At 40.0% G+C, this 18876-nt stretch overlaps 1 protein-coding gene across 1 annotated transcript in view; it reads right to left on the reverse strand.

The window, feature by feature from the left end:
• Positions 1-485: 485 nt before the first annotated feature.
• CPED1 (cadherin like and PC-esterase domain containing 1) overlaps positions 486-18876 on the reverse strand; it is a 155009-nt gene continuing 136618 nt past the window's right edge. Inside the window, 6 exon segments of the mRNA XM_037388203.1 lie at positions 486-3644; positions 10148-10294; positions 12107-12194; positions 12394-12495; positions 12754-12973; positions 17225-17391. Coding sequence (XP_037244100.1) covers positions 3417-3644; positions 10148-10294; positions 12107-12194; positions 12394-12495; positions 12754-12973; positions 17225-17391 — 952 coding nt within the window. The 3' untranslated portion in view covers positions 486-3416.

Here is an 18876-nt window from a genome sequence, read left to right on the forward strand (position 1 = left end):
TTGAGATGGACTTGATCATGGTGGCCATCTACCCTGCAGGGCTCAAATCCAAATCACCGCTCGACATTTATGGAGTTGTATGAGAGACAAGGAGTTATAACTCATTGGACACTGGTACATCATACTGCTGCTTCAGGTACAGTTTAAAGGGATGCAACAATTGATGAGATTTCTACTTTGTATGTCAGAGTATTTACCTTTTTTTCAGCATAGTTCCAGTCTCTCCACCTGTGGCTTAAAATATAGCCTGGTTCCACTCTAAACTCCATGTGCTGCTGGGCAGACACTGAGCGTTGAGCAGGAAACACCACTTGTCAGTGTACTTATTCCCCAGCCGGCTTATTTCAATCCTACCACCAGTTCCAGGGCCATTTGTGTCTGTATTAGAAGGCAGAACTCACCCTGATAATTAGGTCTTCTGCTATTTTAATGGTAAGTAATGGGACTAAGGTGGTGGTGGTGGAATCTTACGTTAAGAATCAGTCTTAATATAGTAGAAACACTTTAATGCTTATTCAGGCAAAATGTCACAGCAGATGTGATAATTCTAGATTAAACCATTGACAGCAAAAAATGTGCCCTCACTGGAATTCAATCATGGTAATTCTTTTATTGTCTTAATCCATAAATTTTAATGTGTATAAGCAAGTGATGGTTCCATGTAAATCTCAGCTCTCTCCTTTCACATACCTAGAGATGCTAGGTATATTTTAAAGTTAAATAATGCAGAATGTACTTTGGTACCTGTTTTAGTCTGCATTCCCTTTGTTTATTCCAAAGATTACATGGATCATATATAGTGTTTGAAGAAACTTATTCAAAGAACTCATTTAAATAAAGATCAATTTGGAAATTCTCCCGGTGACTGTACAGACAGATATATGTACATAGACATGTAAAAACTAAGAAACACACAGGAGAATTTCTACTTGATACATTTGAAAATTATTAAGATTTGGAAAACATTAAGACATCTGGGTGTACAGCACATGTAAACCATTTTGTGGTGAAATCAGAAGTGATGAATTGCACATTCATTGATATCAGCTACAATATAACAAAGTCATCTCTTTCCTTTTCATCATGATAGCTGATGCTTCAGCAATAGGCTTTGATTAAAAAAAACAACCAAACATAATAACCCAGTTCATACCTTAGAAACTTTTGTGTACAGAACAGTAAGAGTAGGAGTATGTGGATTTAAATGAGTTACAAAAAAAAAAATGCCTTAACAGAAGCAGAATTGCAATACACCCATCATTGATCATCTTAATACCAAAGACATCTGGCTCCATTATGCATCTACTAATATTAATGACATGATATTAAATCCTTCAGCTTTAAGGTTGTGCAGCCCTGGAGTTCCAGACCCAATTTTATATATTATATTATTTGCATACAATTATATTCCTTAGATAATCATATAGCTCAAACCCAGATGCTGACATTTTCAGTATTTATGCACAGCTCCTGACCCATCTTTCATGTAAAGTTCCACACCAGGGAAAACCCTACATGGACATTCAGGGACATTTACTATAAGCACAGCAGCAGCATATTATACAGAAACAGAGATAATAACAATGTCTCACTAAATGTAATATCATTGTCTAAATTAGGAGTTTTTCCAATATAGTGGAAGGTCTCCTAAACTGGATATGCTAGATCCTCTTTTTGAGGATCCTTCTGTCATCTAGAGAAGCCAAACACCATACTGCATGACAATTTCCCATCATATCTCTACATATGTCATCTGAAGGAGCAAGAATTGACAAAACTTTAGCTAGGAATAAAGACTATTGTGTTGAAGTTAAGGATCTCTGGCAAAACCTAAAAGTGATGTCATGAATTTCTAGCCCTAATTCTATTAGGGCAGCCACTCTGTGTACTACTAAGGCAAATAGGATGCTGATTAGTTCTGTGGTATAATTTGTTTATTCCCAGACATTGCCTGCGGCTTCCTTTCCCAAAGGCAGTAGAAGCTGGTGGAGGATTATATGTAAAATTGTGAAGGGGGAAGCATGCCACAGAGCTTGTGGGATCCTTCTTTAGGCTGGTACTTACCTGGTTCTGACTCCCTTTTCTGGTGCATGGTGGGAGAGAGTGGTGCCTGGATTGCCTGCTCCGTGACTGGATTAATAAAAATTCCTAACTAGATAATCTGTAGGGAGAACAGTCTTACCCATCACCCAGCTGCTAAGCCTGGACCATGCTTGGTTTCCCATCAGGGTACCACAACTGTGAATGAGTGTGCTGTCACAGCTGTGCCCGGGGATCAGCGACAGTTCCCCGCTGTGGTGGTAAAGCCTCTCCCTGGAGTTTCACCTGGAGTACATCTGCAAACATCAGTGATGTAGCTGGGCTACAGCATGAAACTGGCATTCAGAGAAGGTCTTGTCCCTGCTAAGCATGAGACGCAGGCAGTATATTCTGCTGCCATCACACCACACACTGCTTATGACATTAAAAACCAGATCCCAATGTTATGATGTGTGCTTGCAAAAGGGGGTTTTCTTTTGTTTGTGTCACTGGCTTCACACATTGGCAAATATTTTACAAAAAATCATAAAATAAATGGCACTTCCATGCAGGGACAATACTTGCTTGGCTTACAGGCCAAGGCAGACACTGAAGCACATATCTAAGCAGTCTTCCTGCATATGGCCACTCTGCTAAACTGGGGCCATAAATAAGGTTATGTTAACACATTCACGATATTTACATGTTACATCAAGACAGTTATAATCAGTCTCAAGTCTAAGCAATCTATCTCTACATTAGCTTTAGAACATACAAAAAATAGAATAGACATCTGTTTCATCTAAGATACAAAGAAGGGGTGTGTTTTCACTAAAAACTAGAGTTTAAAACTTGGCATCATCAGCAAAATGCTAATAGACATTTTCAAATTGTACAGACCAAGTGTCTAAACAGAATTTGTTTGATATTGAAGGGGAACCCATCGACATAAAATAAAACTCTTTAAGATGGAATGTAGCCAGTTTCTAAATACATTCAAATATTACAGTGTCTCTATAAATAGAAAATTAGATAATGCTGAAGAGCTAAAACAGTCCATTCCAAAGCGTTCTAGTGTATATATCTCTCTTTACTATCATTAATACACAGTTGCTTGAGCTACAGCTGTTCTAGCCTTTGGCAACAGTTCAAGTAACTTCCCCTCTTCTCTGCTTTGCAACCTTCCATCTTCCACTTTGACACCACAGAGTTGCCAGGGCATATCTTGATTTCACAAAGTTTTAGGAAAACTGCCACAAGTCCCAAATTCTGTTGGTGTGTGTGCAGCCAATCAAGGAAACGTCATAAATCCACCATGGTCCTTCAACTGCCACTCAGGTAGTGGCACACCTCTAGTCCTATATCCTATATCCTATAGGCACTATATCCAAGAGAGGCTATGTGCTGACAAGCTCCCTCTTACTTGCACAGAGCCTGCTGAGAAGGATTTCAGAATAAACTTGATTTATTGGACCTCGGACATGATACGGGGACTGAGAATTTGCTGCATAGTCCTGCAGTTGTGATGGCTTGCTTTGACTACGGAAATATTTCTCCAGCGTGTAGTGCCTTGATAACGTCATTGTTATGTGTGGACTTTTTTCAGAGGGATTGGATTTCACCACCTGCAAAAGAAGGGACATATGTGAGCGCTTTCTGCCTCCACCTAGAAAGACACACAGCTGTGTGTAGAGAAATGCTGAGTTTTCCACCGAGCAGGTCCTGATACTCTTACCTTGAATAGCAAGTTGCTCACAAACAGTACTTCAGTGAGCCAACTTGTTATGTTACATACTAATCAAAGTGCAAGATCTTATTCACTTAAGCCTTGAAATCTAAATGTATAGGCCCATTATATTCAGCTGATTCTGTAGGGCTTTTGTATATTAGACTGTTCTCTTCATTAAGGACAGTTTTTCTGAACAACAGAATTCATACTTAACAGCTCTTCTGTGTATTTACCATGGAGAAAAATAAACTCAGGACAGCCCTGACTTGCAGGAAGGTTTAAATCCTGCTCTGATCCCAAGCACTTGATGAACATATGCTGTGTCTCAGCTGTAAGAATGTCTCACCCTCAGGTCTCGATGCAAACGTGGCCCAGCTCCATATTGAGATGAAAGCACCCCTCTGTCACGCGGCTCCAAGCAGGGAGTTATGGTGCGATTTCACATCCCCCTCCCTGGGGCATCACTCTGACGTAATCACAGTGTAGTTCAGTAACTTAGCGCAGAAGAATGCTCCTCCTTGGCCCCCAGGTATGTATAAGGTTCTGGAATTATCACGTTCAATTTGTATGGAATAAACAAATGCCGTGGGACTAATGGAAGCCTAATAACTGGAGGGGGGCGGTGGTCTGTGGGATGCTGAAGGTCTCATCTCAGTGAACACACAGTCACTGAGGAAAAATGAAGCAACTTCAAGAGAGACAAAACTTCAGAACCTGGCACAGATACAGGACAGAGGACCCTGACCCAGGCATTGGCAAATTCAAAGAAAGCAAGAAAGAGTCCAAGTGGTTAATTTATTTTTAAAAGAGTAAATATATACTGACTTGATAGCTCTGATGCCCACTAATTTTCCTGCTATATCAACCACAGCAGACACTTGAAAAAGATGAGTTCATTTATTAATGCATATATTTAGGAGGAAGCATATTAGCTTTTTAAAAATATAATGTACTTTTATTGTTGCTGAAAATCAGAAACAATGCTTATATATAGTGAAGCTCATAATAAATGAAACTAATCAGAAAATTAAATGTGAGTGAAAAAATAACATGTTCAAACACTTGAAAGACTGGGCAGAGAGGCTATGAGGGAGCTGTCTGAGCTAAAAAAAGACTAGGAATTATCCATGTAGAAAATTAATATATCCTGTGATCAATTTGATACAGCTAAGCCAAGAGCTGTTATTTGTTTTTATGCAATTACTGCAGATTCATTTTTCTAAATTAGTGCCTTAGATCTTACAACTATTTCAAAACGATGCCACCTTGAACCAATCACCCAAACTGCATTCCTGTTAGGCATAATCTCCCAGGAATGCAATCTAATGTTCACCCAGCAGCCAGCCACTGATTAAGACACCAAAATTCCAGGGTTGTTAGTTTTACATTGTGACCGTGATTTCATTGCTATAAAAAATAGGTTCCATAAAGATCTTATAACTGCTGGCCAGTTCCACTTCTCCATAAGCATTTGTGAAGAATGAGGTAAGTAAAAAATCAGGTTTGCATATGTACATAGAACTAGAAGTATGTTTGGGCAGAAAGTGCCAGAGTTATGTAAAATTTTTTGTCCCAAATTGATATAATTGCTTTGTGAGTCCAGATTCCTTGGCAATCTGAGGGAAGATTGCAGGGTCTGCAGTGCTGCAGATTTCTGTGCTATCAGGATGACTCGAGGCCCTCTGAAGTGAATTGGTGGGAACTCAATAAATTTTTCAGGACAATCAGGGGAGATAGATAACTTTGTGTTTGGCCAGCTAGTGAGAACTAAATGACAACTGCTGAGTGCATTTCAGTTCTTGTTTTCTGACTGCACAGAACAGACAGCCTGCTGTGCTTTAGCTCAGGTGGCATTTACAGAGGGGTGCTGTCTTTTGGGAGTTTAGGCACGTCATTTTTTAAGAGAAAGAAAGTGAAAGTACAAAGCAGTAGATTTAATCTATCTCATCTGGCTTCATAAAACATGAAAAGCACTGGGGTTTTACACAGTGTTCTTGGCTCCGTCCTAGGAGGCAAGATGCCATTTTCCTAGTGCAAACTGCTTCAGCACCTGATGTAACGCCATTTGCCCCGATGCAGAAATAAACTGATGACAAAACTGTTAAAACTAACGAGGTATCAAAAGCATTCAAGGACTTTCTTTTTGCTTTCCTCAAGGATGAAGTCTGTTTTTTTGGTGGCTGATGGATTCTGCTGGGCACATTTATGCCTCTTTTCAGACAAAATGACCTCTCAAATCTCATTAACAACAGCTCTGTGAGCCAAATTCTCCCCTGATCCTCCCCAGAAATACATACTCTCTGTTGAGATTCCTCCAGCAGAGAAGGAAGGCCAAATCTGCACATGAGCTCATACAAAATGATGGAGACGCGGATGAAAAATGCTGATGACTAGTCACACCCTTCTGTTTTTCACCCGGTTTTATACAAAGCACCTGAAACATTTCACTTTGAAGCTCTCCATTTCACTCAAAAGCTCTGTGGAAATGGTGAGTATCAGCAATGACCCACGAAGACACCAGCATCTGGGTTCTAGATAAAAAAGGGTCAGTATAGCCATCTGAGTAAAAATGGAGGGAGGCGTTTGCTCCATGGGATTATTTATCCATTACATAAATACCTGCTCTGTGACTTACTCCCTATTTTACGGCTCCATTTGGACTGAGCTGTGTTTGTGCCTCTCCCATGTACCGTGCGCAGAGCAGGTGAAAAGGTTGGTCCACTAACCATGCCTGCTGTTTGGTCCCAAAGCAGGACAGACACCATGGTAGTGGGCTGAAAACATATGATCTGCTCAGGATCCTGAGGTGGAAACCAGCTGTGAGGTTGACGTATAGCACATGAGGTCAGATGGGTCTAACAATGCTCCCAAACCAGTGCTCAGTCCCAGTGAGCCTTATGCTGGAGCAAAGTCCCAACCAGTGGCAGCTGATTGTCTCCCCACTCTCTTTTGGGAGCCCATTTGTTGTCTGGTAGACTGTCTCCAATATTATATCTCTGTCTGTGGTATTTAAAAGAAAAATCAAAGCCTTATAGTTATTAATTGTTTTTATTCTGCTTTAAGTAAAGGTGACTGCTGTGGCTGAGAGAATTAAATATAAACCACTGGCTACAAGAAACTAGTTAGGCTTGCTATGCTAGTCCTTGGCCAGCAGACACCGCAAGGACACTCAGGAGCCTGTGCTTGAATTTTACTATCATCACCACTGAATTTCAGTTTGTTTAGTTTAAACTACTCCTAGGTTTAATTAGCCACACCATATTTTGTTTCCCAGTGTATACTGTGGGTGTCTGATGAAGGAAACATTATTTTTAGATCCTTGCTTTTTTTGGATCTTTAAGGAAAATATAGCTATCCTGACATTTCTTCACAGCAAAAATTAGTGCTTCCATTTCATTCCTGGTATCACAGCCCACCTTTGTACCTGCGAAACTCTGCGGAGCTTCCGTGCTAACCCTGCACATGTCCAGGTCCTGGGAACAGGCTTGGCCAGGAATGAGATTTACAGAAAAATAGGCATGACTTGTCAAAACGAGCAAAGGGGGTTTATCCTTTTCTGGAGAGATTCAGAAAACATTTGGTAGTCTCTCTTATTTCAAGTAATTTGTTTTGACTGAAAACAAATTCCTAAACTCATGCTGGAAAAATGCTAGCATCTCACTTCTGTGGGTGATGGTCTTTTAAAATATTTATGCACATTTGAAAGCTCTAATAAAAAAAAAAAAAAAGTTCTGTTATAGTCTCAGTACAATTAACTTAATGGAGTTCTGTGTCAGTTCTAAATGACACATCAAATTACTCGTGTCATTGCTCTGGTCAGTAACCAAACTCCAGAGTTTTCTTCCAACTAGTAGCCTCTTACTGGCTTAAAGCCCCCCCCGACTGTAAACGGCATAAATCCATTACCTCTTGGTTTCACGCAGACATATTTCACTGCATCTTTTTGCCTTCCAGTTTTAACTTTTCAGTAATAATTTCCTCTTATTCTGTATTTCATTCTATGAAAGAATTTGCACCTGTCATCTCTCTTTTGATCACTCAGGGGAAATGCAATATTCCTGAAAGATATGACAGTTCAAGTTTTATGGTCCTAAACAGATTTTCATGGAATAAATTGTGGTAGTTTCCTAGTCTTTTGTTAGACAGACAACCCAGATTCAGTCCATAAGAATGAAGATCCTTGTAGCATCACAGGCAACGTCTTACTGTGCTAAACATGACTAATCTATAGAGGTACCAGAAGGTTTCTCTGTCCTTATATCCAGCAACAAACTGAGGCATGGGGTTACTGATGATGTCTGCATGCCTGATTGCAGTTTTCAATGAAGAAATATTTTTTCTTGGGAATCAGGATCTAAGCACCTGGAAAGATATGAGCCTTCTTTATTCCTCAAATCTTTTTCTGGTATCCAAAGGGAGTAATATGATACACGTGTTTTTTCTTTAGGGCAATGAATGATGCATTAGGATTGTCAGCAGGCTGACCACTCATAACAGGAACCTGGAAACTGGTCTTTTGTACTAACAAGTTGGTGTCATGCGTATGAGGAAGGACTTGGTTGGAAGCTACAGGAATATTCTGGTGGCCTTGGTGACAGTTCTTCAACTATCATATGCAAAATTACTGTCAACAGCCTTATGGCAGAACATACCTGCCTACTTGGCTACTCAAAAATTACACTTTCAGTTTTAATTCAGGGTCATGTGTCCTAAACCAGAGTTGCACTTCTTCATTGGTTATACAGAAACATAGAGTCATAAAATGATTTAGGTTTGAAAAGGCCTTTAAGATCATCAAGTCCAACTATTAACACAGCACTGCCAAATCCAGACAAAACCGTGTCTCTAAATACCACATCTACGCACCTTTTACATACCTCCAGGAAAGGTGACTCAACCACTTCCCTGGGCAGCCTGTTTCAGTGCTTGACAGCCCTTTGGTGAAGAAGTATTTCCCAATATTCAATCTAAACCTCCCCTGGCACAACTTGAGGCCATTTCCTCTTGTCCTGTTGCTTGTTACCTGGGAGAAGAGACCGACCCCCACCTGCCTGCAGCCTCCTGTCAGGCAGCTGTAGGGAGTGATAAGGTCCCCCTGAGTCTCCTCCACTCCGGGCTAAACACCCCCAGTTCCCTCAGCTGCTCCTCACAAGATTTGTGCTCCAGACCCTTCCCCAGCCCCGTTGCCCGTCTCTGGACACGCTGCAGCCCCTCTGTGTCCCTCTCGCAGTGAGGGGCCCAGAGCTGAACACAGGGTTTGAGGTGCGGCATCACCGGTGCCCAGTACAGGGGGGTGATCACCTCCCTTGTCCTGCTGGCCACACTGTTTCTGACATAAGCCCGGATGCTGTTGGCCACCTTGGCCACCTGGGCACCCTGCTGGCTCATGTTCAGCCATAATATTCTTGTACCATAAGGTACATGAATTCCAAAACTAAAACAGATCCCTCCTTTGCTGACGGAAAAGAGGACTCGTTATATAAAGACATGCCACATACTCAAAATATGTCTTAAAGGAAACCAGAAAAACTTTAAATATCTTGTTTTCCAAATTCTTTACTTTCACTGGTTTGGCAGCCTCTGGTCTGATTTTGTGCCTAGATATAATAATGTGTTTCCTTATTCATTTTTTATTTAATCCATGGACTCCTGTCATTCGTAATAGACTGTGAAGAGTCTTTGCCAGAACTTCAAATGAACAGAAGAATATGTTCTCAATTGCCTTACTCATATATTTTACCATTTCCCTGTTTCACTAGCATAGTAGTTATAAAACAGAAGACAGATTTTCTGTACATTTCAAACAAAAAAGAAAGCAGAACTATGGGTGTGCGGGAGAACAAGTGACTTACTCTTCTGTCTGTATAGTCGGTCACTGTAACTATCCCAGTTAACTCTTCTCAGACATATGAAAACAGATACACAGCAGTAAGAGTGCTCTTCCAAATTTAAGCTCCATGTTAAGTGTACCTATGGTTTGACGGGTCTGCTGAGCTGCTCAGTTAGGAAGGGTTCAGAAAAAAACCTGTGAGGCTGGGGTATGGCAGAAAGGTAAGCTGACGCCATGCAGAAGCACTAAGGATATATAATGCATAGCAAATAATGTAAGAACCTGGAAACTTTGCAACATCCTTTTATACAGGTTACCTTTGCAGATGGGCACGCTTGTTTTTATTTCAAGGAATCACCACGACAGCAGTTCAGCCCATCCTCAATGGCACTGCACTCTGAGCACTGAGGGACAAGTGCCACCACACAAACTGAAATCTCTGCAGGATTTATTCAGACCTAACTTTGAGTCACGGATACAAACCTTATTGCATACCTTTTTGTTTCTAAGCACCTGACAATTAAAATCTCTCTTAAATACCTGGGAATGATATAAGTTTAAATTATTACCTCGTGGAAATGGCAGCCACATTTTCCTTGCAGGAATTCTTTGTAACGTCCCATGGTGATGACAAAGGTGTCAACAACTTCATAGCCAAAATTTTTTGCTGTATCCAGAATAATCAAGTTTTCATTCCACAAGTTTTGCACTTCTGCCTGCATTTCAGACAAAATATCACAATGCCTTGTCAGAAAGAGTGTTTAAAGGTTATTGTATTCTGCCATGGAAATGCATAGCAAAACTGCATTTTGAATAAAGCAGTTAGGTTATACTCCAGGCATTAATTACTATAAATTCACTCTTGAAAATAGCTGTTACACCAAGACTGTTACAGATTTTTGCAGAAATTATAATTACTGTTCCATAGTTGTGCAGCTTCCTTCATAGGAAAATTCCAATATTATTTAAAATATAATTATTGGGTAACTTTTTAATATGTACTTAGCTAATATGTGGTGTAATTCATAAAAAAAACCCCTATTATAAAGTTGTCTATAACAAATGGTGAAATTGTTCCTGTAAAGAAATTTTCAGCTTCAAAAGGAGTATAGGGCCACGGACATCTTAGAAATGGTTATGCTGAAGAACAGGTTATTATTTCTCAAGATGCTGCAGAAAGGCCAGGAACAGAAAAAAGGTTAGCCATAAATTTGGCAAAGTGGTGTGTTTAACTCTGCAGATAGAAAGGCTTTGAGAGTAGCTGGGGTAATTCAGAAGTCCAGAGCACCCAAACCACATGGGCAATTTGGCATACAATTCCAATATTGAAAGGGAAAAGAATGTTGGTTATGCACTGTAGTTGATTTCCAGAGTTTTATACATTTACTGGATGAGAAACTGAAAAAGGTAGTCCTGGGAAGCCTCATCTACCTTTGATCAAAGTTCTGCTTCTTCCTAGGACTGAGTTCTACTAAAAGATGTGGCAGGAGCTATGACAATGTTTCTTCATGTGGATGCCAATGGTTTCCCTACTGTAGCCTAATTTGATCATCCAGGTAAAGGAAATAAGAAGACATTCGGTAAAGACAAGGCAGATATAGTGCTAACGTAGACAGAAGGAATGGGCAAAATCTGACAGGGCAGTCTCCACAGAAAAAAAATGGTGAGAGTAGCAGTAAGTCGCACACTGAATACAGCAGTGTGTTATGGTTGCAAAAAGACATGAACGTTGGTCCCCAGTGTGATAGAAGTGCTGGATGTAAACTATGAAAGCTCATAATTTTCTCCTTTCAACACCTGTGAGTAGCTGGAGCATTACATGCAGTGCTGGTAGGCATCATCTACTCTGTTCTGCCCTCTGGTGCTTCCCAGCCCGGTCTCATCGGTGCATTTTTTAACCTGTTCAATAAGGAACCACCATCCAATTGTAAATAAAAATATGGAATCGAATGAGTTAGACAGCACATTGAAATGAGCCCATCTGTTGCTCTGAGAGTCTTGGATACTATTTAAACTGACTGTAACATCCAATTGACATACCCAAACCAGGCTAGATTCACCGGCACATTCCAGCTGCTCTGTAAAGTTCTGGCTTCATAGGCTGGTTAAGATAGATGTATGGTGAGCCATGTAATGCAGCCAGGTGAGTGAATCCGATCCAGCAGTAACCATGGAGGGAGCCTGGGGAGGGACTTCGCTTGACATGGTGTGAGGAGCAATCTGCCTATCCCCCGCTCGATTTCTCAACTTTGGCAGCAGGACTAATATGGGAGCTTCTTCTGGTTCTTGGGACAGCTGACTGAGCACAGCATCTCAAATGGCATTCTGATTGCAGTGGAATCCATTAAATAAGGCAAATTGGTTTGAATCCATATTAGTAAGCAGTATGAGCAAACACAAACACGAATCTTTCTTTGATCCACTCAAAGCTTGCTCAGCAGAGGTAACATATTTTGACCAGACAGCAAAATTGTTGCTGAAATGACAAGTCTTCCATGAAGATGCACTCTAAATGTACTGAAGCTTACCTGTGATAGAGAATGTATTCCATCCACTGGGAGGTGAAAGCCCATCCCTATGGATTTAATAATTACCAGGATATTTGACAGATTTTCCCTGTTTGTTAAAAAAAAAAAAAAAAAAAGAGGATTTTACTGAACAGACACATCAAAAGACACTGCATTTTTATTTTTTCAAAGCCACTTCAGTGCACACCCATGAGAAAACAAATGAAATGTTTGTATTTAAATTTTTTTGATGTTTCTCATAATATATCATATCAAGACTTGTAATAACACCAAGTACATAACACTACCTGTTCAACACCTTTTGGATAATTTGCAGGTGATTGGAATTAAGCCACTGAACGCCACCTACAATTAATACAGTCTGGTCTGTGTTCTCCAGGGGACGTGATCTGAAACCCAGAAAAGAAAACCAACACATGTTGCTTTAAAACAGATGGCAATCATTTCAACTACATTGCATTGCATTTCAGTGAACTGTATCTGGCATTCTGATCAGAGGCCTGATGTAATTTTCTACTTTTTTTCAGTCACAAAATATGGTCTGCACGCGTTATGTTTGTTTACTGACTTTAATCGTAAAATATGTTAAACACATTTGCGAATAGAATGAGCATACAAACAAGCCAGCAATAGAGTTTGTACGGTACCTCTGCAGCAGTTGTTCTAGTGCTTTTTCAAAAGTCGGTCTCTGGTTTGCATTCATCCAAAACTGGGGGTAGTAGGAGTAACTGATAAATGTTTTCCCCTCATTGATATTATGATAACATTTAACATCATGAGTCTTTTGCCATTCCTGAAGTGTCTTATTCACTCTTTCTATTAGATAGTACATCATCCCTCTGTTAGTTGAGTCACCTATAAAAGAATCTTTGGATTGAAAAAAAGATATGACTTAGAAGCTGTACACTCCAAAATCCAAAATCTAAGAAAAGAATACAGCTAGTCTGGAAGCTTTTAAACCCCTTCTCATAATGTTCAAGAAATGCGTCTGTGAGCTGCCAGTTCTCCAGCCCTGACATTTCAATACTAACAGCCTCCTTTAGCAAAATCTGTGTGATCTGATTAACAAAAAGCTATATTACGTGCTTCAAAGATGAAAAGTACAGGTTACAGATGGCTAAAGCAGGGCTAAAGTTAGCCCTGTGTTTTTGCTTAAGTTTATATTTACTTCCAGTTGCTAGTACAGAGCCTCTTGCGATTACTTGCAGCTTCCTGCTTTCATTCTCCATTTTTTCATGTGGTTTGTTCCTACACAGCACATCTTGAATAATGGCTGTCTTCCATAAATGTGATTCATTAGAATTTACACCAAAGTAACATACACACATAAACACACACAAATAAATGCATGCAGCTGCTGCATTATTGTAGAGATAGAGTCTTTCTGCAATTTCAGAGGGGGGAAAAAGGTTTGGTTTGGGGTTTTTTTTGGTTGTTTTTTGGGTTTGGTTGTTTTTTGGGTTTTTTTTTGGTGAAGACAATCTGAATAGATTAGGGTAGACTTGGCATGTGTGATGTGACCACCAGGAAACATCATGGCCTGAAGGGAGTTAGAAGTGCTGTCAAGATGACAGAAGTACTGCTAGTATAGCAGTCTTCACTGGGCTGCTCTGAACTTGGAAATAAATGAAGAAGTCAAATTTGGGCTTGCTCCTACTTCTTTTGAATCCCCTGACAAATCAAACATCTCTGTATGGGGAGATGACAGACCTTAACATGTAGGGGTTTTTAATGTAATTGCCCTATTTTTACTGGCTAGGACTAGCATTTCTTCCTGCTGAAGACAATATGTAAGTAATGACAAGAGTCCAAAGGGGAGAAGAACCCAGGTTCACTGTGGTATGTCAATGATACTCTGTGTGTAATCATTTATTACCACAGTCACCTCAGCCAGAAATCCACATAGAGGATTTTACACAAATGTAAAACTGAGAGCCAGAATCCCCTTAGAGTTGTAACACAGTAAACAGTCCTGTTCCCTGCTCAGCCGTGTGCTTCTCCTACCTTCTCTGGTGCTCAGGGTAGTTGGCACCCTGTAAGGCAGGTTCTTGTTGTTCGGTGTTTTAATTTGATGTGGTTTGATGCTTTACCACTTCCAACTTGAATATTTGGTTATGCGAATTAAATTCAGACAGCACAAGATTACACGTTGAAGAGTACATTTCCAAAGCTTCTTTTAGAAATTTTATGTGGTGAAAGCATCTTGGACTCCTCTCATCTAATACATGTCTATTTATCTATTCCCTTCAGGAATGTCAGAGTTTTAGGAAGTAATTCCAGTTCCTACTATGAAACTATTTTGGTTAAAAATAAGGCACAACAGTGTACCAGTGATGGTTCCCACAGAACACAAGCAGTTTCAGGTGAACATACCCTGATCTGGTGGCAGGGCCAAGAATGAGCATGACAATGACTTGACCTTCCCATGCCTCACTCACGGTGAGCTGCAGAGAAACCCTTTATAGATTATGTATGGTAAAAAAAAAATTAAAACAAGCACTGAGCACATAGAGGCTCTTTTGCCTCCTGTCCTGGACCTCTCAAAGCTGCTTTATAGAGTAAATTCTTGAACAGCTGCTTTCATGCTTGTAACGCACAAACACTTCTCTCACATGCAAGGGGATTTCCAACTCTTTTCACATTGTGTCAGAAGAAACTTCTTTAAACCAAGTATAACATGACTCACAAAGTCAAGGATGCTTGGATCCTTGGAAGGACGGGTTGGAAATTCTCTCTTTCCCTCTATGACAGACACAAACATGCAACATTTACAATTAGGAAGACATTCCATGCTTAGAATATACTCTAATTCTAAAGTAAGTTAACTTGAGGTTTTAAACAACAATTCTTTTAACTTGTGAAATCTGTCGATCTCACCAGTCTGCCTGTATCCCTATCTCTTTAAATCTCCAATTCATAAATTCGTTACTGTAGTATCTAAATTTATATCTATTTAAAAACCAGTTCTCAGATACTAGCAGGCAAGGTTATGAGCTTGGAATGTGGGTTACAAAGAACACATTGTTTTCTGTAAAAACACAAAGCATTATTAGCAGAGTAACAAACAGGCTTTACCGGTTTACACACATAAAGCTGTTGGTAGAACATGCTAGATTATTTATCTTCTAATAACGTGATATCATTTTGTCATCATTACACATGGGGATTTCTAACTGCAAAGGAGCATATTCAGCTATTAATTACACTGATTTGGCAGATGTAGCATTTTTATCTCGCTCTTCATTCTACTGTGACTAGGATTCTGATAGATATTTTCTCCTTCTAACTGTATTTGGTCTATTCTCATCTGCCAGTGACTCCAAATAGCAGAACTACATCTTTCATGGAAAAGAGGGAGAGAAGAACCATGGCCAAGGCCAATGAAAGTGATGCACAGATGTCTTAACTTGCCAACACTGCATTCTCTAGCAATTTAAGTGTGAAGTGTCATTCTAGATATTTCCAAAGTCTCAAACATTGCAGAGCATCATAGATGGAGATCAACTCATCAGTCCCTTTCCCATTTTTTTGCTATGTCCAAATTAGAGCAAAACATTCCACACACACATACCACCTTTACACCATTAGATACTTTAGGCATTGTAGAACTTCAACATTTCTGCAGCTACACACCCACACCAGCAGGGGATCCATGAATCAGTTTTCAAGTCTGCCCCGGGGGTTCTCAATGGCCAGGTCTGCAGATGGGAGGGCACTATATGCAGTCATGGAAAACCAGTACCAGGAGAGACAAGATAGGTACGAACACATCTTAAAGTGGCAATTCTAGTCTGTAAATGCTGTGATGCTGGGCACCATATGAAAACATCAGGTGGGCCTTTAGAATAGTGCTATTGTTGTCCTGTTGTTCTGAAAACATGAAGAGGGTGACAGGAGTCAAAGCAGAATCCTTTAGAGCTGTCAGTATAACTGGTTGTAAACTGTAACTGTTAGGGCTCAGACATACTTAAATACGATCACAAGACTCATGAGACTGCACACAGCCCGTCTCTGAAGGAGTATGTTCTAAGTCTTAGAACACCTCCAATTTTACTCTTAAGTGGGCTTGTTAGGAGGAGGTAAAGCAGAAGGCTGGGAAATAGATCAGACAGATAATGCTATTGAGTGTCTGAGTGTCCATCTGGGGACATCTACTTATTCCTAGGAGAAAGTGTGGATGGGCAAGGATGAGTCAAAAATGAGACAGATGGCAACATCACACTGTTGAGGAATACAGGTTGTTTCACTCTGGAAATAAACCCGTACACTCAGAAACAGGTCTGCTAAGAGAATCGTCAAGACTTGATGTAAGTGGGGAACAGAGAAATGAGCCAAAGTGGACTTGTGGTTGTATAGAAAGCCAGATCAAAAGTGTAGGTCATCCTCAAAGATGTCAGTCAATTATAGCAACCATAACTGCTTTTAGTCAAGAAGTCTGTTCACATAGGTATGAGCCATACCAAGACTGTATCACTGAAATCAGGCAATTCTGTTAAAATCCAGATATGTTTATAAAACTAGAACTGCAGTATGTGAAACCTATAACCCCTGCTCTCTAGCTCTGATGCAGAGCTCTGAAGTCTGTTTGCAGTTGTTACAGTAGGGTATCAGCAGTCACACTCTGGAGACTTGTGTGTGCTGGGATTTTGAAGGGAACGTTCTCCCCTAAGTCCAGGAGAGATCTCAGATGTAAAGAGAGCTGTGCATTCCTACTAATCCAGTGCATCCCAGCCTGGTTGGATGCCTAGCACATCACCAGCAAATCTGCACACATAGAGCATCCATTCATTAAGAACTTGTCTGCATCCCACTTCTAACTATTGGTTCAAATGTGCTGTAAGACGTCTAAATCCTGGAAAAATAAACAAGTTTTTCTTTTTCCTAAAAAAAAGCAAGGTGGAAGAAGAGGACACTTGTAGGTAATCTCACCTGCTTTTCAAACTGCCCTTGTGCAGACCTGGCCAAGCACATTTTGTTTTGGTATGCAGGCGATCAGAAAGAATCTTTGAGTCCACCTTTCATAAGCCAGCTTCATTTTCAGCAAATGCTTAGAAGATTCAAAGGCTAAAATAATTAGTGTTTAACCCAGGAAAAAAACTTATATGTCATTCAACTAACCCAAGCGCTTTGATGAATTAGAATAGTCATTCAACGTAATTGAATGTGTGGTTGCTATGGCCACATTTATTTCTGTAGACTTGCGTGAACTTACTGTAGTTGTGTGTGCCATATGGTTTTTAATAAGATTTGAACCAAGGGCTCTAGGGACGATTCTGTATTTAGCTCTATGACAACAATGAGCAAAAATGATGGCTCAGGTGTGCAGATTACGCCATATCTCATTTTCCTTACAGTCTGGTGCAAGGCTTAGTCATGTACTGTTCAGGTCAATGGGGCATTTGTCTGCAGGATGACTAAAGGATCAGACATATGTAAGGTTATAATTTTATCAGACAAAGAACAACACTTTCACATAGACATGTTTGCAGTGTCTTCTGTTGCAAAAGTTTTGTGTGAAAAATTCCATTACAGCTTAAAGACTTTAAAAGATTGTGTAAGCATAGTGGAATTCACTTCTTAACCAAACCTATCATTATAAATTAACCACACTTAGGAAATTTAAACACCTGTAAGTCCAAAACACTACTTAACTCTAAAATACTATTAAGAAATTATAAGTTAAATTTCCTGTTTTAACAGCTGAATTTTAAGTACTTCAACAAATATTGCCTTTTCATATTTCCTGTCCTTAATTACACATGACTCAATGGTACTTTATTATAACACTAAACTCTGAGTAGTATTTCTTAATGATACACAAAATACATATTCTCCCCTGCTATTGAGGCCAGCTTTCTACATGCTGCTAATTGGTTAAATAATGGCCTGTTAGAACTCCTTTTTCTTCATCCTTTTTTTAAAGTTCTTGTACAAAAATCAAAGCACCATGTCTTCATGGAATTGTATAAATCTTACAGCAAAAGCTCATTAATTACAGAGGATTTTGTTGATTATTGTTAGCAATACAGATAGGATATTTTTATTATGATTGCTGATTTCTTTGATTCAGTTTTGACATAGATGTAGAGTTCCTTAAGAACAACAGAGCCTGCTGCATCTTGTTACCCTTAGTTAAGAGTTTAAAGCGGAGAAAAAAGTCCACTAAAAGTGGACTGAATGAAAATCTACACAGCTAAAATCACCTTAGCCTCAACACTTCAGAATTTTCCTGTTTACTGTGTCTGAAATACAAACACATGACTGACTAGTCTTGCTAACACATCATAAAGCAAAATAAGGCCTCATAAACCGTTTTTGTGGATGTATATCCTTTCTCATACCTCCACCAATCTGAATGTTATTGTTTCACTACAGGTGGTCTTATGTTTTTACAAAACAGCGTTCTGGTTTCAGCTGGGATAGAGTTAATTTTCTTCCTAGTAGCTGGTACAGTGCTGTGTTTTGGATTAAGGATGAGAATAATGTTGGTAACACACTGATGTTTTATGTGCTGCTGTGCAGTGCTTGCACTAAGCCAAGGACTTTCCAGCTTCTCCCTGCCAGCGAGGAGGCTGGGGGTGCACAAGAAGCTGGGGGAGGGGACGGACACAGCCAGGACAGCTGACCCAAACGGACCAAAGGGACATTCCATACCACATGGCATCAGGCTGAGCAACAGAACTGGGGGGAGTGGGCTGGGGGTGCTGTCCCGCTGCTCGGGGACTGGCTGCGCATCAGTCTGTGGGTGGTGAGCAACTGCACTGTGCATC

Source organism: Falco rusticolus, chromosome 5 (assembly GCF_015220075.1).
Source record: "Falco rusticolus isolate bFalRus1 chromosome 5, bFalRus1.pri, whole genome shotgun sequence".
NCBI lineage: Eukaryota > Metazoa > Chordata > Aves > Falconiformes > Falconidae > Falco > Falco rusticolus.